We start from the raw sequence: 24,775 nt of genomic DNA, 5'->3' as shown, positions 1-24,775 counted from the left end.
AGCAAAGAGATTGAAAGAACTGCTGGGTGCTTTGAATCTGTGTGAATGAGTGTAGAGACTGCCAGTGGTGTACTTATGGCGTTGGGGTGGATCCCCAATGCACCAATCAGGTTTCTCCTCGCATGGACGCGCCCGGGTTCAGCGGAGCATTCTGGGCGGGGTGGACCACCAGCGGCGGGCGGGGGCGGCACGCAGTTCGAGGGGGAGGTAGGGATAACTACTGCGGCGGTCCCCCCACCGTCACCACCCCTCTGAAAACAAGATAAGATTCCGAGGGAAAAAAAAACAACAACGACAACAACACCAACAACAACAACAACAACAAAAACAAAGCAAAAGCAAATATTTACAGAAACTGACAAACATCATGTTTGTTTGTTTTTGCGTGCTTATGTTTTTGTTGATTTTTCAAAATAAAACTATTATCAAACTTATAATTTTAAGTTAACTCTGGCGTATAAAGTCGCTGTTGTTGTTGGTGTTGTGTTGTATGTTATTCAAGTAATACGGTGTCATGAACAAGGCACTTACTCAATGTACGTCTTTCTTTCTTTCTTCAAGTCCAATCTTGTGAACTTCACTCGACTCGGTGACACATTTATTGCAGCCAAAAAATAGAGCAGAGCGTTGTCTTTTATAACTGACTGTCTGTAAAAGTAGAATAACAAAAAAGCAACGAGAAAGATGTTTATTGATCGCTAAAAATTATAGTGGACAAAGTTATCAAGATTATTTGAACTTCGTAAACAACGTTGTTGAGTTGTTCTACAGAGATATATAGAGGAGGCAGAAATATTTTAAAACATCCTTTAATATAATATGGCATTATTGTAAACCTGTTGATTTTATTTAATATTATTTAAAAAAAATGGGGAGGGTTGGTGTTACGGTGGTCACGTAATTCACGCATGTTTTGAATCTCTTTGGGAAATGTGTTGGCTCTGAAAAGAGCCGTTTGGATTGTGCATGACGCCGGACCTGCTTATTTTGAAGTTGTGTACTTGGTGACCGCCTTGGTGCCCTCGCTGACAGCGTGTTTGGCCAGCTCACCGGGGAGAAGGAGACGGACTGCAGTCTGGACCTCTCGGCTGGAGATGGTTGATTTCTTGTTGTAGTGCGCCAATCTAGAAGACTCGGCGGCAATGCGCTCGAAAATGTCGTTGACGAAGCTGTTCATAATTGACATGGCCTTGCTGGAAATGCCCGTGTCTGGATGAACCTGCTTCATGACCTTGTAGATGTAAATGCCGTAGCTCTCCTTGCGGCGACGCTTTCTCTTCTTGTCTGTCCGGATTGGCCCCTTGGTGTTACCGGCTTTCTTCTGTCCCTTTCCACTTGCTTTGGGAGGCATGGCTATAGAGTGCTGTGTTGCTGAGTTGGTAGAATCAATCAGACTGATGACTGGTACACCGGAGAAGGCTTAGCTTTATACTGCAAGTCGGGGATCCGGCGGCCATTAGGGCATTGTTAGCATTCGCGCGCCTCGCTGTGAGCAGTGAAGCGGTCCACCAGAAAAGTTGCGTGTCTGCAAGGATGGGTGTCTGAATAATGGGCAGGCAACCATTGGAAAGGAATGTTATACTCTGGTTAGAAATACAACACGAGTATAGTGTAACCCAAAACAAGTATCAGAAAATAATAATCAGAGAAACTTATCAAAAAAAAAAAAAAATCTGCAATGGCCCAAGCATGCATAGTACATTTTAAGAAAACGATACGATTAAATTACGGAGTAAAAGCAAATATATAAGCAATAGATTGACCTATAACCAACCCGACTAGACTGATAGAACGACCGACCCAATAAAAAAATGGCGGCGCGGCGTAAAGATAAACACCAACTGTTGTGTTTACAGCTAGCAGGTTTTGGGGTTTTGTTTTTTTCGTTCATGCTGTTGTAATTTAACTTCTGACTGCCATCGTAGCGGGCGCTATACAACATTTGTATAAAGTAGGCACGGTCCTCTTATACCGATAGTTATGTTTACACTGCACAGGTGTATACATTAGTTTGTCAAATTTCTAATGTTCTTGTGTGTTTGTTTGTTTATTTATTTGTTTATTTGTTTGGCCATTATTTTGCTTGTCTTTGTTTTGTTGGAGGATTGAGTGTGGAAGAGGAAAGATTGGAAGAAATAACGATTACACGGACGTGATTAAAATCTCTGTTAAGAAGTGGTGGCTCTGAAAAGAGCCGTTGTGTTTTGAGAAAGGAACGAATCCTCAGGCTCGTTCGCCACGAATTCGGCGGGCGAGTTGGATGTCCTTGGGCATGATGGTGACCCGCTTGGCGTGGATGGCGCAGAGATTGGTGTCTTCGAAGAGTCCCACGAGGTATGCCTCGCTTGCTTCTTGGAGCGCCATCACCGCGGAGCTCTGGAATCGCAGTTCGGTCTTGAAGTCTTGCGCTATTTCACGGACCAGTCTCTGGAAGGGAAGTTTTCGGATAAGCAGCTCTGTACTTTTCTGGTAACGGCGAATCTCACGCAGTGCCACAGTTCCGGGTCTGTAACGGTGAGGCTTCTTGACCCCGCCGGTGGCCGGGGCACTCTTTCGGGCAGCTTTGGTCGCCAACTGCTTTCGTGGGGCTTTTCCCCCGGTGCTCTTGCGTGCTGTCTGCTTGGTACGAGCCATTATCTTTGCTTACTGTTTACGATGTTGTGGTGCAGTTTCACGAGCAGCTCTTCTTAAAGGGTTGGGATGTCCGTTCAAGGATCGCCTCTGACAAAAGCGGGGACGCGATTGGCCAGCCCCCCAGTGCCGCCAGAACCGCTTGAGTGGTCACCAATTTCGCACGGACGGAGCTAGCTGCTTAATGGCACATGAGAAACAAAAATAGAGTAAGCGGAAAATAAACATGCTTTACAGATTACGGTTGCCCTCCCTCGCCCTTTTATGAGACTAAATTTCTTGAGGGCGAAAATACCGAGAGAGAGAGAGAGAGAGAAAGCATGAGCGACAAGGACTCGTTAACGTATTACTCACTTGATCTGCTTGAATATTTATAGTAACAGCCATCCACGTACGTGAATTGTAGAAAGGGGGGAAAAAAACACGGACAACCTTCTATCAACAATTAGACGCAACACTAAAAAGAGCTAGATCCATCGTTTTTAATTTTGGCAAAGGGGTTCAGCCTTAAACAAACCAAAAAGTCTAGATGTGGTGTGGTTGTATGTTTATTTATTTTTTTCTGGGATAGTTGCCCTACAAAATACCATGTATTAATTTAAAAAAACTAATTTTGCTTGAATATTATTACAGAAGAAAAATAACAAACAAGGACAAGGCAGTGAGTGGGTGGGGAAACCAAAATACAACCATCTGTAATTCTCTCTTTTTTGATTTTGTGGTGGCTCTGAAAAGAGCCGTTGTTTTCAATGTGGGGATTCGTTGGGCCTATCCTCCAAATCCGTAGAGGGTACGGCCTTGTCTCTTGAGTGCGTAGACGACATCCATGGCGGTGACGGTTTTTCTCTTGGAGTGTTCGCAGTACGTTACGGCATCACGGATGACATTCTCCAAGAACACCTTGAGGACACCGCGGGTCTCCTCGTAGATCAGACCGGAGATTCTCTTGACACCTCCTCGGCGTGCCAGACGACGGATGGCCGGCTTGGTGATACCCTGGATGTTGTCCCGCAACACTTTACGATGGCGCTTTGCACCCCCCTTGCCAAGCCCCTTTCCACCTTTACCGCGTCCAGACATAGTTGTGCTTAGCAGAGAGTATCAAGACAAGACAATGGTTCAACTGGCTGACGAGAGCGAATGAATTCAACCTGACCAGAGTAGAGTATCTTATGGCTTGCATTGCGGACGTGTGGGCCAGCAACATTATCGACTTGTTGTCAAACAAAGCAAATAGACTTGAATACCAACACAGTAAACAGGCGTTGAGACTAAACGAATTCTGACTTTGTATTTGATATTATCCCCGTGAGGGGAGTGGGCCGATATCCCGGATGTAGTGCGAAACCGGGCCAACCCGTGGCCTGGACGGGGCAAGCCCCTCTTCCATGGCCGTTCCTCAAAAATCAGATTAATATACTTGCTGCTCAATGAACAGCATTTCAGATATTATTCTGAAAAGAACAGATACTACACATGATCTTAGCCAAAAGGCCGAGAAGCGATACTCACCACAGGTTTTTCGAGAATAACCCACCTTTCGACATGGCACGAATCACAAGACATGCTGGGTGTCACAAGAGGGCGGTGTGACTTTTTTGACAACTTTTCACATACGGCGAACATTCGTTGTATCGAAAATAGAGCTACTCTGACCGCACACAAAGCAAGAGCTTGCATCAAAACCCAGATACATCCACGTGTAAACGTATGCAACACGCAAGTACATGTTATTCTAAAGTTTATGTTTACGTTATACAGTGTTGCCTGGTTGGGCTCGTCCCGCGCGTTTGTACACGCGGGTTAAGACAATGGACATTACAAGCGCGCGGAACACAACAATGCGTCACATTGCAGTATGCAAAACACTGTACATAGAAACAGCGTGCTGTGTGCATTGTCACATCCACCGCATGCAGTACGTTAACACACACACGGGCTACATTCGGCTTGCGACATCGTGATGGAAGGAATGATGTGTGATGATTATACACGCATGAAGAGATAACAGAAATTAAAGTAGAATACTTTATCTTTCAGTATTGAATCACCCGGTATTGGCGTTAGGTTGTGCCAAACATTAGTGTGTAAATAACTTTTGTTCTATGTCTATTGATACATCTTTTAACCTTTTGGTTCTAAACCGTTGCTCTCCTACAGTTAGCATCGCAACGAAAATAAAGCTTTGGTCTGACTTATGTGTGGTTTATAGGGTTACAAACAACTTATTGGATGATTGGTTACGCATGGAAAACAAATAGTATTTAATGAATTCAATAATTATGTGGGGGGGGGGGGTTGTCTTACAAACGCAATTCATGTTTAGAATCTCTCTTTGGATTTATGTGGTGGCTCCGTAAGAGCCGTTTGGTTTATCAGTGTAGCAAGAGCTGAGTTTAAGAGCTTGACTTGGCGGTTTTCTTTGGCAGCAGGACAGCTTGGATGTTGGGAAGTACACCACCCTGGGCAATGGTGACACCGCTGAGCAACTTGTTCAACTCTTCATCGTTTCGGATAGCGAGCTGTAGATGACGGGGGTTGATTCTTGATTTCTTGTTGTCTCGAGCAGCATTACCAGCCAGTTCCAGTATTTCTGCCGTGAGGTACTCCATGACTGCCGCCAAGTAGACAGGGGCGCCAGCACCAACGCGCTGAGCGTAGTTGCCCTTCCTCAAGAAGCGGTGTACTCTACCAACGGGAAATTGAAGTCCGGCCCTGGAGGATCGACTCTTTGCCTTGCTTCGGGCCTTACCGCTCTTTCCGCGTCCAGACATGACTGAATTGATATACTGAGCAAAGAGATTGAAAGAACTGCTGGGTGCTTTGAATCTGTGTGAATGGGTGTAGAGACTGCCAGTGGTGTACTTATGGCGTTGGGGTGGATCCCCAATGCACCAATCAGGTTTCTCCTCGCATGGACGCGCCCGGGTTCAGCGGAGCATTCTGGGCGGGGTGGACCACCAGCGGCGGGCGGGGGCGGCACGCAGTTCGAGGGGGAGGTAGGGATAACTACTGCGGCGGTCCCCCCACCGTCACCACCCCTCTGAAAACAAGATAAGATTCCGAGGGAAAAAAAAACAACAACGACAACAACACCAACAACAACAACAACAACAAAAACAAAGCAAAAGCAAATATTTACAGAAACTGACAAACATCATGTTTGTTTGTTTTTGCGTGCTTATGTTTTTGTTGATTTTTCAAAATAAAACTATTATCAAACTTATAATTTTAAGTTAACTCTGGCGTATAAAGTCGCTGTTGTTGTTGGTGTTGTGTTGTATGTTATTCAAGTAATACGGTGTCATGAACAAGGCACTTACTCAATGTACGTCTTTCTTTCTTTCTTCAAGTCCAATCTTGTGAACTTCACTCGACTCGGTGACACATTTATTGCAGCCAAAAAATAGAGCAGAGCGTTGTCTTTTATAACTGACTGTCTGTAAAAGTAGAATAACAAAAAAGCAACGAGAAAGATGTTTATTGATCGCTAAAAATTATAGTGGACAAAGTTATCAAGATTATTTGAACTTCGTAAACAACGTTGTTGAGTTGTTCTACAGAGATATATAGAGGAGGCAGAAATATTTTAAAACATCCTTTAATATAATATGGCATTATTGTAAACCTGTTGATTTTATTTAATATTATTTAAAAAAAATGGGGAGGGTTGGTGTTACGGTGGTCACGTAATTCACGCATGTTTTGAATCTCTTTGGGAAATGTGTTGGCTCTGAAAAGAGCCGTTTGGATTGTGCATGACGCCGGACCTGCTTATTTTGAAGTTGTGTACTTGGTGACCGCCTTGGTGCCCTCGCTGACAGCGTGTTTGGCCAGCTCACCGGGGAGAAGGAGACGGACTGCAGTCTGGACCTCTCGGCTGGAGATGGTTGATTTCTTGTTGTAGTGCGCCAATCTAGAAGACTCGGCGGCAATGCGCTCGAAAATGTCGTTGACGAAGCTGTTCATAATTGACATGGCCTTGCTGGAAATGCCCGTGTCTGGATGAACCTGCTTCATGACCTTGTAGATGTAAATGCCGTAGCTCTCCTTGCGGCGACGCTTTCTCTTCTTGTCTGTCCGGATTGGCCCCTTGGTGTTACCGGCTTTCTTCTGTCCCTTTCCACTTGCTTTGGGAGGCATGGCTATAGAGTGCTGTGTTGCTGAGTTGGTAGAATCAATCAGACTGATGACTGGTACACCGGAGAAGGCTTAGCTTTATACTGCAAGTCGGGGATCCGGCGGCCATTAGGGCATTGTTAGCATTCGCGCGCCTCGCTGTGAGCAGTGAAGCGGTCCACCAGAAAAGTTGCGTGTCTGCAAGGATGGGTGTCTGAATAATGGGCAGGCAACCATTGGAAAGGAATGTTATACTCTGGTTAGAAATACAACACGAGTATAGTGTAACCCAAAACAAGTATCAGAAAATAATAATCAGAGAAACTTATCAAAAAAAAAAAAAAATCTGCAATGGCCCAAGCATGCATAGTACATTTTAAGAAAACGATACGATTAAATTACGGAGTAAAAGCAAATATATAAGCAATAGATTGACCTATAACCAACCCGACTAGACTGATAGAACGACCGACCCAATAAAAAAATGGCGGCGCGGCGTAAAGATAAACACCAACTGTTGTGTTTACAGCTAGCAGGTTTTGGGGTTTTGTTTTTTTCGTTCATGCTGTTGTAATTTAACTTCTGACTGCCATCGTAGCGGGCGCTATACAACATTTGTATAAAGTAGGCACGGTCCTCTTATACCGATAGTTATGTTTACACTGCACAGGTGTATACATTAGTTTGTCAAATTTCTAATGTTCTTGTGTGTTTGTTTGTTTATTTATTTGTTTATTTGTTTGGCCATTATTTTGCTTGTCTTTGTTTTGTTGGAGGATTGAGTGTGGAAGAGGAAAGATTGGAAGAAATAACGATTACACGGACGTGATTAAAATCTCTGTTAAGAAGTGGTGGCTCTGAAAAGAGCCGTTGTGTTTTGAGAAAGGAACGAATCCTCAGGCTCGTTCGCCACGAATTCGGCGGGCGAGTTGGATGTCCTTGGGCATGATGGTGACCCGCTTGGCGTGGATGGCGCAGAGATTGGTGTCTTCGAAGAGTCCCACGAGGTATGCCTCGCTTGCTTCTTGGAGCGCCATCACCGCGGAGCTCTGGAATCGCAGTTCGGTCTTGAAGTCTTGCGCTATTTCACGGACCAGTCTCTGGAAGGGAAGTTTTCGGATAAGCAGCTCTGTACTTTTCTGGTAACGGCGAATCTCACGCAGTGCCACAGTTCCGGGTCTGTAACGGTGAGGCTTCTTGACCCCGCCGGTGGCCGGGGCACTCTTTCGGGCAGCTTTGGTCGCCAACTGCTTTCGTGGGGCTTTTCCCCCGGTGCTCTTGCGTGCTGTCTGCTTGGTACGAGCCATTATCTTTGCTTACTGTTTACGATGTTGTGGTGCAGTTTCACGAGCAGCTCTTCTTAAAGGGTTGGGATGTCCGTTCAAGGATCGCCTCTGACAAAAGCGGGGACGCGATTGGCCAGCCCCCCAGTGCCGCCAGAACCGCTTGAGTGGTCACCAATTTCGCACGGACGGAGCTAGCTGCTTAATGGCACATGAGAAACAAAAATAGAGTAAGCGGAAAATAAACATGCTTTACAGATTACGGTTGCCCTCCCTCGCCCTTTTATGAGACTAAATTTCTTGAGGGCGAAAATACCGAGAGAGAGAGAGAGAGAGAAAGCATGAGCGACAAGGACTCGTTAACGTATTACTCACTTGATCTGCTTGAATATTTATAGTAACAGCCATCCACGTACGTGAATTGTAGAAAGGGGGGAAAAAAACACGGACAACCTTCTATCAACAATTAGACGCAACACTAAAAAGAGCTAGATCCATCGTTTTTAATTTTGGCAAAGGGGTTCAGCCTTAAACAAACCAAAAAGTCTAGATGTGGTGTGGTTGTATGTTTATTTATTTTTTTCTGGGATAGTTGCCCTACAAAATACCATGTATTAATTTAAAAAAACTAATTTTGCTTGAATATTATTACAGAAGAAAAATAACAAACAAGGACAAGGCAGTGAGTGGGTGGGGAAACCAAAATACAACCATCTGTAATTCTCTCTTTTTTGATTTTGTGGTGGCTCTGAAAAGAGCCGTTGTTTTCAATGTGGGGATTCGTTGGGCCTATCCTCCAAATCCGTAGAGGGTACGGCCTTGTCTCTTGAGTGCGTAGACGACATCCATGGCGGTGACGGTTTTTCTCTTGGAGTGTTCGCAGTACGTTACGGCATCACGGATGACATTCTCCAAGAACACCTTGAGGACACCGCGGGTCTCCTCGTAGATCAGACCGGAGATTCTCTTGACACCTCCTCGGCGTGCCAGACGACGGATGGCCGGCTTGGTGATACCCTGGATGTTGTCCCGCAACACTTTACGATGGCGCTTTGCACCCCCCTTGCCAAGCCCCTTTCCACCTTTACCGCGTCCAGACATAGTTGTGCTTAGCAGAGAGTATCAAGACAAGACAATGGTTCAACTGGCTGACGAGAGCGAATGAATTCAACCTGACCAGAGTAGAGTATCTTATGGCTTGCATTGCGGACGTGTGGGCCAGCAACATTATCGACTTGTTGTCAAACAAAGCAAATAGACTTGAATACCAACACAGTAAACAGGCGTTGAGACTAAACGAATTCTGACTTTGTATTTGATATTATCCCCGTGAGGGGAGTGGGCCGATATCCCGGATGTAGTGCGAAACCGGGCCAACCCGTGGCCTGGACGGGGCAAGCCCCTCTTCCATGGCCGTTCCTCAAAAATCAGATTAATATACTTGCTGCTCAATGAACAGCATTTCAGATATTATTCTGAAAAGAACAGATACTACACATGATCTTAGCCAAAAGGCCGAGAAGCGATACTCACCACAGGTTTTTCGAGAATAACCCACCTTTCGACATGGCACGAATCACAAGACATGCTGGGTGTCACAAGAGGGCGGTGTGACTTTTTTGACAACTTTTCACATACGGCGAACATTCGTTGTATCGAAAATAGAGCTACTCTGACCGCACACAAAGCAAGAGCTTGCATCAAAACCCAGATACATCCACGTGTAAACGTATGCAACACGCAAGTACATGTTATTCTAAAGTTTATGTTTACGTTATACAGTGTTGCCTGGTTGGGCTCGTCCCGCGCGTTTGTACACGCGGGTTAAGACAATGGACATTACAAGCGCGCGGAACACAACAATGCGTCACATTGCAGTATGCAAAACACTGTACATAGAAACAGCGTGCTGTGTGCATTGTCACATCCACCGCATGCAGTACGTTAACACACACACGGGCTACATTCGGCTTGCGACATCGTGATGGAAGGAATGATGTGTGATGATTATACACGCATGAAGAGATAACAGAAATTAAAGTAGAATACTTTATCTTTCAGTATTGAATCACCCGGTATTGGCGTTAGGTTGTGCCAAACATTAGTGTGTAAATAACTTTTGTTCTATGTCTATTGATACATCTTTTAACCTTTTGGTTCTAAACCGTTGCTCTCCTACAGTTAGCATCGCAACGAAAATAAAGCTTTGGTCTGACTTATGTGTGGTTTATAGGGTTACAAACAACTTATTGGATGATTGGTTACGCATGGAAAACAAATAGTATTTAATGAATTCAATAATTATGTGGGGGGGGGGGGTTGTCTTACAAACGCAATTCATGTTTAGAATCTCTCTTTGGATTTATGTGGTGGCTCCGTAAGAGCCGTTTGGTTTATCAGTGTAGCAAGAGCTGAGTTTAAGAGCTTGACTTGGCGGTTTTCTTTGGCAGCAGGACAGCTTGGATGTTGGGAAGTACACCACCCTGGGCAATGGTGACACCGCTGAGCAACTTGTTCAACTCTTCATCGTTTCGGATAGCGAGCTGTAGATGACGGGGGTTGATTCTTGATTTCTTGTTGTCTCGAGCAGCATTACCAGCCAGTTCCAGTATTTCTGCCGTGAGGTACTCCATGACTGCCGCCAAGTAGACAGGGGCGCCAGCACCAACGCGCTGAGCGTAGTTGCCCTTCCTCAAGAAGCGGTGTACTCTACCAACGGGAAATTGAAGTCCGGCCCTGGAGGATCGACTCTTTGCCTTGCTTCGGGCCTTACCGCTCTTTCCGCGTCCAGACATGACTGAATTGATATACTGAGCAAAGAGATTGAAAGAACTGCTGGGTGCTTTGAATCTGTGTGAATGAGTGTAGAGACTGCCAGTGGTGTACTTATGGCGTTGGGGTGGATCCCCAATGCACCAATCAGGTTTCTCCTCGCATGGACGCGCCCGGGTTCAGCGGAGCATTCTGGGCGGGGTGGACCACCAGCGGCGGGCGGGGGCGGCACGCAGTTCGAGGGGGAGGTAGGGATAACTACTGCGGCGGTCCCCCCACCGTCACCACCCCTCTGAAAACAAGATAAGATTCCGAGGGAAAAAAAAACAACAACGACAACAACACCAACAACAACAACAACAACAAAAACAAAGCAAAAGCAAATATTTACAGAAACTGACAAACATCATGTTTGTTTGTTTTTGCGTGCTTATGTTTTTGTTGATTTTTCAAAATAAAACTATTATCAAACTTATAATTTTAAGTTAACTCTGGCGTATAAAGTCGCTGTTGTTGTTGGTGTTGTGTTGTATGTTATTCAAGTAATACGGTGTCATGAACAAGGCACTTACTCAATGTACGTCTTTCTTTCTTTCTTCAAGTCCAATCTTGTGAACTTCACTCGACTCGGTGACACATTTATTGCAGCCAAAAAATAGAGCAGAGCGTTGTCTTTTATAACTGACTGTCTGTAAAAGTAGAATAACAAAAAAGCAACGAGAAAGATGTTTATTGATCGCTAAAAATTATAGTGGACAAAGTTATCAAGATTATTTGAACTTCGTAAACAACGTTGTTGAGTTGTTCTACAGAGATATATAGAGGAGGCAGAAATATTTTAAAACATCCTTTAATATAATATGGCATTATTGTAAACCTGTTGATTTTATTTAATATTATTTAAAAAAAATGGGGAGGGTTGGTGTTACGGTGGTCACGTAATTCACGCATGTTTTGAATCTCTTTGGGAAATGTGTTGGCTCTGAAAAGAGCCGTTTGGATTGTGCATGACGCCGGACCTGCTTATTTTGAAGTTGTGTACTTGGTGACCGCCTTGGTGCCCTCGCTGACAGCGTGTTTGGCCAGCTCACCGGGGAGAAGGAGACGGACTGCAGTCTGGACCTCTCGGCTGGAGATGGTTGATTTCTTGTTGTAGTGCGCCAATCTAGAAGACTCGGCGGCAATGCGCTCGAAAATGTCGTTGACGAAGCTGTTCATAATTGACATGGCCTTGCTGGAAATGCCCGTGTCTGGATGAACCTGCTTCATGACCTTGTAGATGTAAATGCCGTAGCTCTCCTTGCGGCGACGCTTTCTCTTCTTGTCTGTCCGGATTGGCCCCTTGGTGTTACCGGCTTTCTTCTGTCCCTTTCCACTTGCTTTGGGAGGCATGGCTATAGAGTGCTGTGTTGCTGAGTTGGTAGAATCAATCAGACTGATGACTGGTACACCGGAGAAGGCTTAGCTTTATACTGCAAGTCGGGGATCCGGCGGCCATTAGGGCATTGTTAGCATTCGCGCGCCTCGCTGTGAGCAGTGAAGCGGTCCACCAGAAAAGTTGCGTGTCTGCAAGGATGGGTGTCTGAATAATGGGCAGGCAACCATTGGAAAGGAATGTTATACTCTGGTTAGAAATACAACACGAGTATAGTGTAACCCAAAACAAGTATCAGAAAATAATAATCAGAGAAACTTATCAAAAAAAAAAAAAAATCTGCAATGGCCCAAGCATGCATAGTACATTTTAAGAAAACGATACGATTAAATTACGGAGTAAAAGCAAATATATAAGCAATAGATTGACCTATAACCAACCCGACTAGACTGATAGAACGACCGACCCAATAAAAAAATGGCGGCGCGGCGTAAAGATAAACACCAACTGTTGTGTTTACAGCTAGCAGGTTTTGGGGTTTTGTTTTTTTCGTTCATGCTGTTGTAATTTAACTTCTGACTGCCATCGTAGCGGGCGCTATACAACATTTGTATAAAGTAGGCACGGTCCTCTTATACCGATAGTTATGTTTACACTGCACAGGTGTATACATTAGTTTGTCAAATTTCTAATGTTCTTGTGTGTTTGTTTGTTTATTTATTTGTTTATTTGTTTGGCCATTATTTTGCTTGTCTTTGTTTTGTTGGAGGATTGAGTGTGGAAGAGGAAAGATTGGAAGAAATAACGATTACACGGACGTGATTAAAATCTCTGTTAAGAAGTGGTGGCTCTGAAAAGAGCCGTTGTGTTTTGAGAAAGGAACGAATCCTCAGGCTCGTTCGCCACGAATTCGGCGGGCGAGTTGGATGTCCTTGGGCATGATGGTGACCCGCTTGGCGTGGATGGCGCAGAGATTGGTGTCTTCGAAGAGTCCCACGAGGTATGCCTCGCTTGCTTCTTGGAGCGCCATCACCGCGGAGCTCTGGAATCGCAGTTCGGTCTTGAAGTCTTGCGCTATTTCACGGACCAGTCTCTGGAAGGGAAGTTTTCGGATAAGCAGCTCTGTACTTTTCTGGTAACGGCGAATCTCACGCAGTGCCACAGTTCCGGGTCTGTAACGGTGAGGCTTCTTGACCCCGCCGGTGGCCGGGGCACTCTTTCGGGCAGCTTTGGTCGCCAACTGCTTTCGTGGGGCTTTTCCCCCGGTGCTCTTGCGTGCTGTCTGCTTGGTACGAGCCATTATCTTTGCTTACTGTTTACGATGTTGTGGTGCAGTTTCACGAGCAGCTCTTCTTAAAGGGTTGGGATGTCCGTTCAAGGATCGCCTCTGACAAAAGCGGGGACGCGATTGGCCAGCCCCCCAGTGCCGCCAGAACCGCTTGAGTGGTCACCAATTTCGCACGGACGGAGCTAGCTGCTTAATGGCACATGAGAAACAAAAATAGAGTAAGCGGAAAATAAACATGCTTTACAGATTACGGTTGCCCTCCCTCGCCCTTTTATGAGACTAAATTTCTTGAGGGCGAAAATACCGAGAGAGAGAGAGAGAGAGAAAGCATGAGCGACAAGGACTCGTTAACGTATTACTCACTTGATCTGCTTGAATATTTATAGTAACAGCCATCCACGTACGTGAATTGTAGAAAGGGGGGAAAAAAACACGGACAACCTTCTATCAACAATTAGACGCAACACTAAAAAGAGCTAGATCCATCGTTTTTAATTTTGGCAAAGGGGTTCAGCCTTAAACAAACCAAAAAGTCTAGATGTGGTGTGGTTGTATGTTTATTTATTTTTTTCTGGGATAGTTGCCCTACAAAATACCATGTATTAATTTAAAAAAACTAATTTTGCTTGAATATTATTACAGAAGAAAAATAACAAACAAGGACAAGGCAGTGAGTGGGTGGGGAAACCAAAATACAACCATCTGTAATTCTCTCTTTTTTGATTTTGTGGTGGCTCTGAAAAGAGCCGTTGTTTTCAATGTGGGGATTCGTTGGGCCTATCCTCCAAATCCGTAGAGGGTACGGCCTTGTCTCTTGAGTGCGTAGACGACATCCATGGCGGTGACGGTTTTTCTCTTGGAGTGTTCGCAGTACGTTACGGCATCACGGATGACATTCTCCAAGAACACCTTGAGGACACCGCGGGTCTCCTCGTAGATCAGACCGGAGATTCTCTTGACACCTCCTCGGCGTGCCAGACGACGGATGGCCGGCTTGGTGATACCCTGGATGTTGTCCCGCAACACTTTACGATGGCGCTTTGCACCCCCCTTGCCAAGCCCCTTTCCACCTTTACCGCGTCCAGACATAGTTGTGCTTAGCAGAGAGTATCAAGACAAGACAATGGTTCAACTGGCTGACGAGAGCGAATGAATTCAACCTGACCAGAGTAGAGTATCTTATGGCTTGCATTGCGGACGTGTGGGCCAGCAACATTATCGACTTGTTGTCAAACAAAGCAAATAGACTTGAATACCAACACAGTAAACAGGCGTTGAGACTAAACGAATTCTGACTTTGTATTTGATATTATCCCCGTGAGGGGAGTGGGCCGATATCCCGGATGTAGTGCGAAACCGGGCCAACCCGTGGCCTGGACGGGGCAAGCCCCTCTTCCATGGCCGTTCCTCAAAAATCAGATTAATATACTTGCTGCTCAATGAACAGCATTTCAGATATTATTCTGAAAAGAACAGATACTACACATGATCTTAGCCAAAAGGCCGAGAAGCGATACTCACCACAGGTTTTTCGAGAATAACCCACCTTTCGACATGGCACGAATCACAAGACATGCTGGGTGTCACAAGAGGGCGGTGTGACTTTTTTGACAACTTTTCACATACGGCGAACATTCGTTGTATCGAAAATAGAGCTACTCTGACCGCACACAAAGCAAGAGCTTGCATCAAAACCCAGATACATCCACGTGTAAACGTATGCAACACGCAAGTACATGTTATTCTAAAGTTTATGTTTACGTTATACAGTGTTGCCTGGTTGGGCTCGTCCCGCGCGTTTGTACACGCGGGTTAAGACAATGGACATTACAAGCGCGCGGAACACAACAATGCGTCACATTGCAGTATGCAAAACACTGTACATAGAAACAGCGTGCTGTGTGCATTGTCACATCCACCGCATGCAGTACGGTTTATAGGGTTACAAACAACTTATTGGATGATTGGTTACGCATGGAAAACAAATAGTATTTAATGAATTCAATAATTATGTGGGGGGGGGGGTTGTCTTACAAACGCAATTCATGTTTAGAATCTCTCTTTGGATTTATGTGGTGGCTCCGTAAGAGCCGTTTGGTTTATCAGTGTAGCAAGAGCTGAGTTTAAGAGCTTGACTTGGCGGTTTTCTTTGGCAGCAGGACAGCTTGGATGTTGGGAAGTACACCACCCTGGGCAATGGTGACACCGCTGAGCAACTTGTTCAACTCTTCATCGTTTCGGATAGCGAGCTGTAGATGACGGGGGTTGATTCTTGATTTCTTGTTGTCTCGAGCAGCATTACCAGCCAGTTCCAGTATTTCTGCCGTGAGGTACTCCATGACTGCCGCCAAGTAGACAGGGGCGCCAGCACCAACGCGCTGAGCGTAGTTGCCCTTCCTCAAGAAGCGGTGTACTCTACCAACGGGAAATTGAAGTCCGGCCCTGGAGGATCGACTCTTTGCCTTGCTTCGGGCCTTACCGCTCTTTCCGCGTCCAGACATGACTGAATTGATATACTGAGCAAAGAGATTGAAAGAACTGCTGGGTGCTTTGAATCTGTGTGAATGAGTGTAGAGACTGCCAGTGGTGTACTTATGGCGTTGGGGTGGATCCCCAATGCACCAATCAGGTTTCTCCTCGCATGGACGCGCCCGGGTTCAGCGGAGCATTCTGGGCGGGGTGGACCACCAGCGGCGGGCGGGGGCGGCACGCAGTTCGAGGGGGAGGTAGGGATAACTACTGCGGCGGTCCCCCCACCGTCACCACCCCTCTGAAAACAAGATAAGATTCCGAGGGAAAAAAAAACAACAACGACAACAACACCAACAACAACAACAACAACAAAAACAAAGCAAAAGCAAATATTTACAGAAACTGACAAACATCATGTTTGTTTGTTTTTGCGTGCTTATGTTTTTGTTGATTTTTCAAAATAAAACTATTATCAAACTTATAATTTTAAGTTAACTCTGGCGTATAAAGTCGCTGTTGTTGTTGGTGTTGTGTTGTATGTTATTCAAGTAATACGGTGTCATGAACAAGGCACTTACTCAATGTACGTCTTTCTTTCTTTCTTCAAGTCCAATCTTGTGAACTTCACTCGACTCGGTGACACATTTATTGCAGCCAAAAAATAGAGCAGAGCGTTGTCTTTTATAACTGACTGTCTGTAAAAGTAGAATAACAAAAAAGCAACGAGAAAGATGTTTATTGATCGCTAAAAATTATAGTGGACAAAGTTATCAAGATTATTTGAACTTCGTAAACAACGTTGTTGAGTTGTTCTACAGAGATATATAGAGGAGGCAGAAATATTTTAAAACATCCTTTAATATAATATGGCATTATTGTAAACCTGTTGATTTTATTTAATATTATTTAAAAAAAATGGGGAGGGTTGGTGTTACGGTGGTCACGTAATTCACGCATGTTTTGAATCTCTTTGGGAAATGTGTTGGCTCTGAAAAGAGCCGTTTGGATTGTGCATGACGCCGGACCTGCTTATTTTGAAGTTGTGTACTTGGTGACCGCCTTGGTGCCCTCGCTGACAGCGTGTTTGGCCAGCTCACCGGGGAGAAGGAGACGGACTGCAGTCTGGACCTCTCGGCTGGAGATGGTTGATTTCTTGTTGTAGTGCGCCAATCTAGAAGACTCGGCGGCAATGCGCTCGAAAATGTCGTTGACGAAGCTGTTCATAATTGACATGGCCTTGCTGGAAATGCCCGTGTCTGGATGAACCTGCTTCATGACCTTGTAGATGTAAATGCCGTAGCTCTCCTTGCGGCGACGCTTTCTCTTCTTGTCTGTCCGGATTGGCCCCTTGGTGTTACCGGCTTTCTTCTGTCCCTTTCCACTTGCTTTGGGAGGCATGGCTATAGAGTGCTGTGTTGCTGAGTTGGTAGAATCAATCAGACTGATGACTGGTACACCGGAGAAGGCTTAGCTTTATACTGCAAGTCGGGGATCCGGCGGCCATTAGGGCATTGTTAGCATTCGCGCGCCTCGCTGTGAGCAGTGAAGCGGTCCACCAGAAAAGTTGCGTGTCTGCAAGGATGGGTGTCTGAATAATGGGCAGGCAACCATTGGAAAGGAATGTTATACTCTGGTTAGAAATACAACACGAGTATAGTGTAACCCAAAACAAGTATCAGAAAATAATAATCAGAGAAACTTATCAAAAAAAAAAAAAAATCTGCAATGGCCCAAGCATGCATAGTACATTTTAAGAAAACGATACGATTAAATTACGGAGTAAAAGCAAATATATAAGCAATAGATTGACCTATAACCAACCCGACTAGACTGATAGAACGACCGACCCAATAAAAAAATGGCGGCGCGGCGTAAAGATAAACACCAACTGTTGTGTTTACAGCTAGCAGGTTTTGGGGTTTTGTTTTTTTCGTTCATGCTGTTGTAATTTAACTTCTGACTGCCATCGTAGCGGGCGCTATACAACATTTGTATAAAGTAGGCACGGTCCTCTTATACCGATAGTTATGTTTACACTGCACAGGTGTATACATTAGTTTGTCAAATTTCTAATGTTCTTGTGTGTTTGTTTGTTTATTTATTTGTTTATTTGTTTGGCCATTATTTTGCTTGTCTTTGTTTTGTTGGAGGATTGAGTGTGGAAGAGGAAAGATTGGAAGAAATAACGATTACACGGACGTGATTAAAATCTCTGTTAAGAAGTGGTGGCTCTGAAAAGAGCCGTTGTGTTTTGAGAAAGGAACGAATCCTCAGGCTCGTTCGCCACGAATTCGGCGGGCGAGTTGGATGTCCTTGGGCATGATGGTGACCCGCTTGGCGTGGATGGCGCAGAGATTGGTGTCTTCGAAGAGTCCCACGAGGTATGCCTCGCTTGCTTCTTGGAGCGCCATCACCGCGGAGCTCTGGAATCGCAGTTCGGTCTTGAAGTCTTGCGCTATTTCACGGACCAGTCTCTGGAAGGGAAGTTTTCGGATAAGCAGCTCTGTACTTTTCTGGTAACGGCGAATCTCACGCAGTGCCACAGTTCCGGGTCTGTAACGGTGAGGCTTCTTGACCCCGCCGGTGGCCGGGGCACTCTTTCGGGCAGCTTTGGTCGCCAACTGCTTTCGTGGGGCTTTTCCCCCGGTGCTCTTGCGTGCTGTCTGCTTGGTACGAGCCATTATCTTTGCTTACTGTTTACGATGTTGTGGTGCAGTTTCACGAGCAGCTCTTCTTAAAGGGTTGGGATGTCCGTTCAAGGATCGCCTCTGACAAAAGCGGGGACGCGATTGGCCAGCCCCCCAGTGCCGCCAGAACCGCTTGAGTGGTCACCAATTTCGCACGGACGGAGCTAGCTGCTTAATGGCACATGAGAAACAAAAATAGAGTAAGCGGAAAATAAACATGCTTTACAGATTACGGTTGCCCTCCCTCGCCCTTTTATGAGACTAAATTTCTTGAGGGCGAAAATACCGAGAGAGAGAGAGAGAGAGAAAGCATGAGCGACAAGGACTCGTTAACGTATTACTCACTTGATCTGCTTGAATATTTATAGTAACAGCCATCCACGTACGTGAATTGTAGAAAGGGGGGAAAAAAACACGGACAACCTTCTATCAACAATTAGACGCAACACTAAAAAGAGCTAGATCCATCGTTTTTAATTTTGGCAAAGGGGTTCAGCCTTAAACAAACCAAAAAGTCTAGATGTGGTGTGGTTGTATGTTTATTTATTTTTTTCTGGGATAGTTGCCCTACAAAATACCATGTATTAATTTAAAAAAACTAATTTTGCTTGAATATTATTACAGAAGAAAAATAACAAACAAGGACAAGGCAGTGAGTGGGTGGGGAAACCAAAATACAACCATCTGTAATTCTCTCTTTTTTGATTTTGTGGTGGCTCTGAAAAGAGCCGTTGTTTTCAATGTGGGGATTCGTTGGGCCTATCCTCCAAATCCGTAGAGGGTACGGCCTTGTCTCTTGAGTGCGTAGACGACATCCATGGCGGTGACGGTTTTTCTCTTGGAGTGTTCGCAGTACGTTACGGCATCACGGATGACATTCTCCAAGAACACCTTGAGGACACCGCGGGTCTCCTCGTAGATCAGACCGGAGATTCTCTTGACACCTCCTCGGCGTGCCAGACGACGGATGGCCGGCTTGGTGATACCCTGGATGTTGTCCCGCAACACTTTACGATGGCGCTTTGCACCCCCCTTGCCAAGCCCCTTTCCACCTTTACCGCGTCCAGACATAGTTGTGCTTAGCAGAGAGTATCAAGACAAGACAATGGTTCAACTGGCTGACGAGAGCGAATGAATTCAACCTGACCAGAGTAGAGTATCTTATGGCTTGCATTGCGGACGTGTGGGCCAGCAACATTATCGACTTGTTGTCAAACAAAGCAAATAGACTTGAATACCAACACAGTAAACAGGCGTTGAGACTAAACGAATTCTGACTTTGTATTTGATATTATCCCCGTGAGGGGAGTGGGCCGATATCCCGGATGTAGTGCGAAACCGGGCCAACCCGTGGCCTGGACGGGGCAAGCCCCTCTTCCATGGCCGTTCCTCAAAAATCAGATTAATATACTTGCTGCTCAATGAACAGCATTTCAGATATTATTCTGAAAAGAACAGATACTACACATGATCTTAGCCAAAAGGCCGAGAAGCGATACTCACCACAGGTTTTTCGAGAATAACCCACCTTTCGACATGGCACGAATCACAAGACATGCTGGGTGTCACAAGAGGGCGGTGTGACTTTTTTGACAACTTTTCACATACGGCGAACATTCGTTGTATCGAAAATAGAGCTACTCTGACCGCACACAAAGCAAGAGCTTGCATCAAAACCCAGATACATCCACGTGTAAACGTATGCAACACGCAAGTACATGTTATTCTAAAGTTTATGTTTACGTTATACAGTGTTGCCTGGTTGGGCTCGTCCCGCGCGTTTGTACACGCGGGTTAAGACAATGGACATTACAAGCGCGCGGAACACAACAATGCGTCACATTGCAGTATGCAAAACACTGTACATAGAAACAGCGTGCTGTGTGCATTGTCACATCCACCGCATGCAGTACGTTAACACACACACGGGCTACATTCGGCTTGCGACATCGTGATGGAAGGAATGATGTGTGATGATTATACACGCATGAAGAGATAACAGAAATTAAAGTAGAATACTTTATCTTTCAGTATTGAATCACCCGGTATTGGCGTTAGGTTGTGCCAAACATTAGTGTGTAAATAACTTTTGTTCTATGTCTATTGATACATCTTTTAACCTTTTGGTTCTAAACCGTTGCTCTCCTACAGTTAGCATCGCAACGAAAATAAAGCTTTGGTCTGACTTATGTGTGGTTTATAGGGTTACAAACAACTTATTGGATGATTGGTTACGCATGGAAAACAAATAGTATTTAATGAATTCAATAATTATGTGGGGGGGGGGGGTTGTCTTACAAACGCAATTCATGTTTAGAATCTCTCTTTGGATTTATGTGGTGGCTCCGTAAGAGCCGTTTGGTTTATCAGTGTAGCAAGAGCTGAGTTTAAGAGCTTGACTTGGCGGTTTTCTTTGGCAGCAGGACAGCTTGGATGTTGGGAAGTACACCACCCTGGGCAATGGTGACACCGCTGAGCAACTTGTTCAACTCTTCATCGTTTCGGATAGCGAGCTGTAGATGACGGGGGTTGATTCTTGATTTCTTGTTGTCTCGAGCAGCATTACCAGCCAGTTCCAGTATTTCTGCCGTGAGGTACTCCATGACTGCCGCCAAGTAGACAGGGGCGCCAGCACCAACGCGCTGAGCGTAGTTGCCCTTCCTCAAGAAGCGGTGTACTCTACCAACGGGAAATTGAAGTCCGGCCCTGGAGGATCGACTCTTTGCCTTGCTTCGGGCCTTACCGCTCTTTCCGCGTCCAGACATGACTGAATTGATATACTGAGCAAAGAGATTGAAAGAACTGCTGGGTGCTTTGAATCTGTGTGAATGAGTGTAGAGACTGCCAGTGGTGTACTTATGGCGTTGGGGTGGATCCCCAATGCACCAATCAGGTTTCTCCTCGCATGGACGCGCCCGGGTTCAGCGGAGCATTCTGGGCGGGGTGGACCACCAGCGGCGGGCGGGGGCGGCACGCAGTTCGAGGGGGAGGTAGGGATAACTACTGCGGCGGTCCCCCCACCGTCACCACCCCTCTGAAAACAAGATAAGATTCCGAGGGAAAAAAAAACAACAACGACAACAACACCAACAACAACAACAACAACAAAAACAAAGCAAAAGCAAATATTTACAGAAACTGACAAACATCATGTTTGTTTGTTTTTGCGTGCTTATGTTTTTGTTGATTTTTCAAAATAAAACTATTATCAAACTTATAATTTTAAGTTAACTCTGGCGTATAAAGTCGCTGTTGTTGTTGGTGTTGTGTTGTATGTTATTCAAGTAATACGGTGTCATGAACAAGGCACTTACTCAATGTACGTCTTTCTTTCTTTCTTCAAGTCCAATCTTGTGAACTTCACTCGACTCGGTGACACATTTATTGCAGCCAAAAAATAGAGCAGAGCGTTGTCTTTTATAACTGACTGTCTGTAAAAGTAGAATAACAAAAAAGCAACGAGAAAGATGTTTATTGATCGCTAAAAATTATAGTGGACAAAGTTATCAAGATTATTTGAACTTCGTAAACAACGTTGTTGAGTTGTTCTACAGAGATATATAGAGGAGGCAGAAATATTTTAAAACATCCTTTAATATAATATGGCATTATTGTAAACCTGTTGATTTTATTTAATATTATTTAAAAAAAATGGGGAGGGTTGGTGTTACGGTGGTCACGTAATTCACGCATGTTTTGAATCTCTTTGGGAAATGTGTTGGCTCTGAAAAGAGCCGTTTGGATTGTGCATGACGCCGGACCTGCTTATTTTGAAGTTGTGTACTTGGTGACCGCCTTGGTGCCCTCGCTGACAGCGTGTTTGGCCAGCTCACCGGGGAGAAGGAGACGGACTGCAGTCTGGACCTCTCGGCTGGAGATGGTTGATTTCTTGTTGTAGTGCGCCAATCTAGAAGACTCGGCGGCAATGCGCTCGAAAATGTCGTTGACGAAGCTGTTCATAATTGACATGGCCTTGCTGGAAATGCCCGTGTCTGGATGAACCTGCTTCATGACCTTGTAGATGTAAATGCCGTAGCTCTCCTTGCGGCGACGCTTTCTCTTCTTGTCTGTCCGGATTGGCCCCTTGGTGTTACCGGCTTTCTTCTGTCCCTTTCCACTTGCTTTGGGAGGCATGGCTATAGAGTGCTGTGTTGCTGAGTTGGTAGAATCAATCAGACTGATGACTGGTACACCGGAGAAGGCTTAGCTTTATACTGCAAGTCGGGGATCCGGCGGCCATTAGGGCATTGTTAGCATTCGCGCGCCTCGCTGTGAGCAGTGAAGCGGTCCACCAGAAAAGTTGCGTGTCTGCAAGGATGGGTGTCTGAATAATGGGCAGGCAACCATTGGAAAGGAATGTTATACTCTGGTTAGAAATACAACACGAGTATAGTGTAACCCAAAACAAGTATCAGAAAATAATAATCAGAGAAACTTATCAAAAAAAAAAAAAAATCTGCAATGGCCCAAGCATGCATAGTACATTTTAAGAAAACGATACGATTAAATTACGGAGTAAAAGCAAATATATAAGCAATAGATTGACCTATAACCAACCCGACTAGACTGATAGAACGACCGACCCAATAAAAAAATGGCGGCGCGGCGTAAAGATAAACACCAACTGTTGTGTTTACAGCTAGCAGGTTTTGGGGTTTTGTTTTTTTCGTTCATGCTGTTGTAATTTAACTTCTGACTGCCATCGTAGCGGGCGCTATACAACATTTGTATAAAGTAGGCACGGTCCTCTTATACCGATAGTTATGTTTACACTGCACAGGTGTATACATTAGTTTGTCAAATTTCTAATGTTCTTGTGTGTTTGTTTGTTTATTTATTTGTTTATTTGTTTGGCCATTATTTTGCTTGTCTTTGTTTTGTTGGAGGATTGAGTGTGGAAGAGGAAAGATTGGAAGAAATAACGATTACACGGACGTGATTAAAATCTCTGTTAAGAAGTGGTGGCTCTGAAAAGAGCCGTTGTGTTTTGAGAAAGGAACGAATCCTCAGGCTCGTTCGCCACGAATTCGGCGGGCGAGTTGGATGTCCTTGGGCATGATGGTGACCCGCTTGGCGTGGATGGCGCAGAGATTGGTGTCTTCGAAGAGTCCCACGAGGTATGCCTCGCTTGCTTCTTGGAGCGCCATCACCGCGGAGCTCTGGAATCGCAGTTCGGTCTTGAAGTCTTGCGCTATTTCACGGACCAGTCTCTGGAAGGGAAGTTTTCGGATAAGCAGCTCTGTACTTTTCTGGTAACGGCGAATCTCACGCAGTGCCACAGTTCCGGGTCTGTAACGGTGAGGCTTCTTGACCCCGCCGGTGGCCGGGGCACTCTTTCGGGCAGCTTTGGTCGCCAACTGCTTTCGTGGGGCTTTTCCCCCGGTGCTCTTGCGTGCTGTCTGCTTGGTACGAGCCATTATCTTTGCTTACTGTTTACGATGTTGTGGTGCAGTTTCACGAGCAGCTCTTCTTAAAGGGTTGGGATGTCCGTTCAAGGATCGCCTCTGACAAAAGCGGGGACGCGATTGGCCAGCCCCCCAGTGCCGCCAGAACCGCTTGAGTGGTCACCAATTTCGCACGGACGGAGCTAGCTGCTTAATGGCACATGAGAAACAAAAATAGAGTAAGCGGAAAATAAACATGCTTTACAGATTACGGTTGCCCTCCCTCGCCCTTTTATGAGACTAAATTTCTTGAGGGCGAAAATACCGAGAGAGAGAGAGAGAGAGAAAGCATGAGCGACAAGGACTCGTTAACGTATTACTCACTTGATCTGCTTGAATATTTATAGTAACAGCCATCCACGTACGTGAATTGTAGAAAGGGGGGAAAAAAACACGGACAACCTTCTATCAACAATTAGACGCAACACTAAAAAGAGCTAGATCCATCGTTTTTAATTTTGGCAAAGGGGTTCAGCCTTAAACAAACCAAAAAGTCTAGATGTGGTGTGGTTGTATGTTTATTTATTTTTTTCTGGGATAGTTGCCCTACAAAATACCATGTATTAATTTAAAAAAACTAATTTTGCTTGAATATTATTACAGAAGAAAAATAACAAACAAGGACAAGGCAGTGAGTGGGTGGGGAAACCAAAATACAACCATCTGTAATTCTCTCTTTTTTGATTTTGTGGTGGCTCTGAAAA

General features: G+C 45.1%; 18 protein-coding genes and 4 non-coding genes across 22 annotated transcripts; all 22 read right to left on the bottom strand.

The window, feature by feature from the left end:
* Window positions 1-982: 982 nt before the first annotated feature.
* Window positions 983-1,351, bottom strand: LOC139941679 (histone H2B, gonadal-like). The gene has a single exon (XM_071938278.1). It carries the CDS (start codon window positions 1,349-1,351, stop codon window positions 983-985), a length of 369 nt encoding a protein of 122 aa, XP_071794379.1.
* An 872-nt stretch (window positions 1,352-2,223) lies between these two features.
* Window positions 2,224-2,634, bottom strand: LOC139941995 (histone H3, embryonic). The gene has a single exon (XM_071938655.1). The coding sequence runs from the start codon at window positions 2,632-2,634 to the stop codon at window positions 2,224-2,226; it is 411 nt and encodes a 136-aa protein (XP_071794756.1).
* Window positions 2,635-3,399: 765 nt separating this feature from the next.
* On the bottom strand, window positions 3,400-3,711 carry LOC139942069 (histone H4-like). Its single transcript, XM_071938754.1, has one exon. The coding sequence runs from the start codon at window positions 3,709-3,711 to the stop codon at window positions 3,400-3,402; it is 312 nt and encodes a 103-aa protein (XP_071794855.1).
* Window positions 3,712-3,943: 232 nt separating this feature from the next.
* LOC139942391 (U2 spliceosomal RNA) lies at window positions 3,944-4,137 on the bottom strand. Its single transcript, XR_011786663.1, has one exon. It is a non-coding gene; the product is annotated as a U2 spliceosomal RNA (small nuclear RNA).
* An 890-nt stretch (window positions 4,138-5,027) lies between these two features.
* On the bottom strand, window positions 5,028-5,405 carry LOC139941621 (histone H2A-like). The gene has a single exon (XM_071938203.1). The coding sequence runs from the start codon at window positions 5,403-5,405 to the stop codon at window positions 5,028-5,030; it is 378 nt and encodes a 125-aa protein (XP_071794304.1).
* Window positions 5,406-6,405: 1,000 nt separating this feature from the next.
* On the bottom strand, window positions 6,406-6,774 carry LOC139941681 (histone H2B, gonadal-like). Its single transcript, XM_071938280.1, has one exon. The coding sequence runs from the start codon at window positions 6,772-6,774 to the stop codon at window positions 6,406-6,408; it is 369 nt and encodes a 122-aa protein (XP_071794381.1).
* An 872-nt stretch (window positions 6,775-7,646) lies between these two features.
* Window positions 7,647-8,057, bottom strand: LOC139941997 (histone H3, embryonic). The gene has a single exon (XM_071938656.1). The coding sequence runs from the start codon at window positions 8,055-8,057 to the stop codon at window positions 7,647-7,649; it is 411 nt and encodes a 136-aa protein (XP_071794757.1).
* A 765-nt stretch (window positions 8,058-8,822) lies between these two features.
* Window positions 8,823-9,134, bottom strand: LOC139942070 (histone H4-like). Its single transcript, XM_071938756.1, has one exon. The coding sequence runs from the start codon at window positions 9,132-9,134 to the stop codon at window positions 8,823-8,825; it is 312 nt and encodes a 103-aa protein (XP_071794857.1).
* A 232-nt stretch (window positions 9,135-9,366) lies between these two features.
* Window positions 9,367-9,560, bottom strand: LOC139942390 (U2 spliceosomal RNA). The gene has a single exon (XR_011786662.1). It is a non-coding gene; the product is annotated as a U2 spliceosomal RNA (small nuclear RNA).
* Window positions 9,561-10,450: 890 nt separating this feature from the next.
* LOC139941619 (histone H2A-like) lies at window positions 10,451-10,828 on the bottom strand. The gene has a single exon (XM_071938200.1). It carries the CDS (start codon window positions 10,826-10,828, stop codon window positions 10,451-10,453), a length of 378 nt encoding a protein of 125 aa, XP_071794301.1.
* A 1,000-nt stretch (window positions 10,829-11,828) lies between these two features.
* On the bottom strand, window positions 11,829-12,197 carry LOC139941684 (histone H2B, gonadal-like). Its single transcript, XM_071938283.1, has one exon. It carries the CDS (start codon window positions 12,195-12,197, stop codon window positions 11,829-11,831), a length of 369 nt encoding a protein of 122 aa, XP_071794384.1.
* An 872-nt stretch (window positions 12,198-13,069) lies between these two features.
* Window positions 13,070-13,480, bottom strand: LOC139941998 (histone H3, embryonic). The gene has a single exon (XM_071938657.1). It carries the CDS (start codon window positions 13,478-13,480, stop codon window positions 13,070-13,072), a length of 411 nt encoding a protein of 136 aa, XP_071794758.1.
* Window positions 13,481-14,245: 765 nt separating this feature from the next.
* LOC139942071 (histone H4-like) lies at window positions 14,246-14,557 on the bottom strand. The gene has a single exon (XM_071938757.1). The coding sequence runs from the start codon at window positions 14,555-14,557 to the stop codon at window positions 14,246-14,248; it is 312 nt and encodes a 103-aa protein (XP_071794858.1).
* A 232-nt stretch (window positions 14,558-14,789) lies between these two features.
* Window positions 14,790-14,983, bottom strand: LOC139942389 (U2 spliceosomal RNA). Its single transcript, XR_011786661.1, has one exon. It is a non-coding gene; the product is annotated as a U2 spliceosomal RNA (small nuclear RNA).
* Window positions 14,984-15,591: 608 nt separating this feature from the next.
* On the bottom strand, window positions 15,592-15,969 carry LOC139941617 (histone H2A-like). The gene has a single exon (XM_071938198.1). It carries the CDS (start codon window positions 15,967-15,969, stop codon window positions 15,592-15,594), a length of 378 nt encoding a protein of 125 aa, XP_071794299.1.
* Window positions 15,970-16,969: 1,000 nt separating this feature from the next.
* Window positions 16,970-17,338, bottom strand: LOC139941682 (histone H2B, gonadal-like). The gene has a single exon (XM_071938281.1). It carries the CDS (start codon window positions 17,336-17,338, stop codon window positions 16,970-16,972), a length of 369 nt encoding a protein of 122 aa, XP_071794382.1.
* Window positions 17,339-18,210: 872 nt separating this feature from the next.
* Window positions 18,211-18,621, bottom strand: LOC139941999 (histone H3, embryonic). Its single transcript, XM_071938658.1, has one exon. The coding sequence runs from the start codon at window positions 18,619-18,621 to the stop codon at window positions 18,211-18,213; it is 411 nt and encodes a 136-aa protein (XP_071794759.1).
* Window positions 18,622-19,386: 765 nt separating this feature from the next.
* LOC139942072 (histone H4-like) lies at window positions 19,387-19,698 on the bottom strand. The gene has a single exon (XM_071938758.1). The coding sequence runs from the start codon at window positions 19,696-19,698 to the stop codon at window positions 19,387-19,389; it is 312 nt and encodes a 103-aa protein (XP_071794859.1).
* A 232-nt stretch (window positions 19,699-19,930) lies between these two features.
* Window positions 19,931-20,124, bottom strand: LOC139942388 (U2 spliceosomal RNA). The gene has a single exon (XR_011786660.1). It is a non-coding gene; the product is annotated as a U2 spliceosomal RNA (small nuclear RNA).
* An 890-nt stretch (window positions 20,125-21,014) lies between these two features.
* LOC139941620 (histone H2A-like) lies at window positions 21,015-21,392 on the bottom strand. Its single transcript, XM_071938202.1, has one exon. The coding sequence runs from the start codon at window positions 21,390-21,392 to the stop codon at window positions 21,015-21,017; it is 378 nt and encodes a 125-aa protein (XP_071794303.1).
* A 1,000-nt stretch (window positions 21,393-22,392) lies between these two features.
* Window positions 22,393-22,761, bottom strand: LOC139941683 (histone H2B, gonadal-like). The gene has a single exon (XM_071938282.1). It carries the CDS (start codon window positions 22,759-22,761, stop codon window positions 22,393-22,395), a length of 369 nt encoding a protein of 122 aa, XP_071794383.1.
* Window positions 22,762-23,633: 872 nt separating this feature from the next.
* LOC139942000 (histone H3, embryonic) lies at window positions 23,634-24,044 on the bottom strand. The gene has a single exon (XM_071938660.1). The coding sequence runs from the start codon at window positions 24,042-24,044 to the stop codon at window positions 23,634-23,636; it is 411 nt and encodes a 136-aa protein (XP_071794761.1).
* Between the last annotated feature and the right edge of the window lie 731 nt (window positions 24,045-24,775).

This window comes from Asterias amurensis, chromosome 9 (assembly GCF_032118995.1).
Source record: "Asterias amurensis chromosome 9, ASM3211899v1".
In the NCBI taxonomy this organism is placed as follows: Eukaryota; Metazoa; Echinodermata; class Asteroidea; order Forcipulatida; family Asteriidae; genus Asterias; species Asterias amurensis.
The sequence above is the reverse complement of the archived record's forward strand: the minus strand, read 5'-3'. Positions and strand labels throughout refer to the sequence as shown.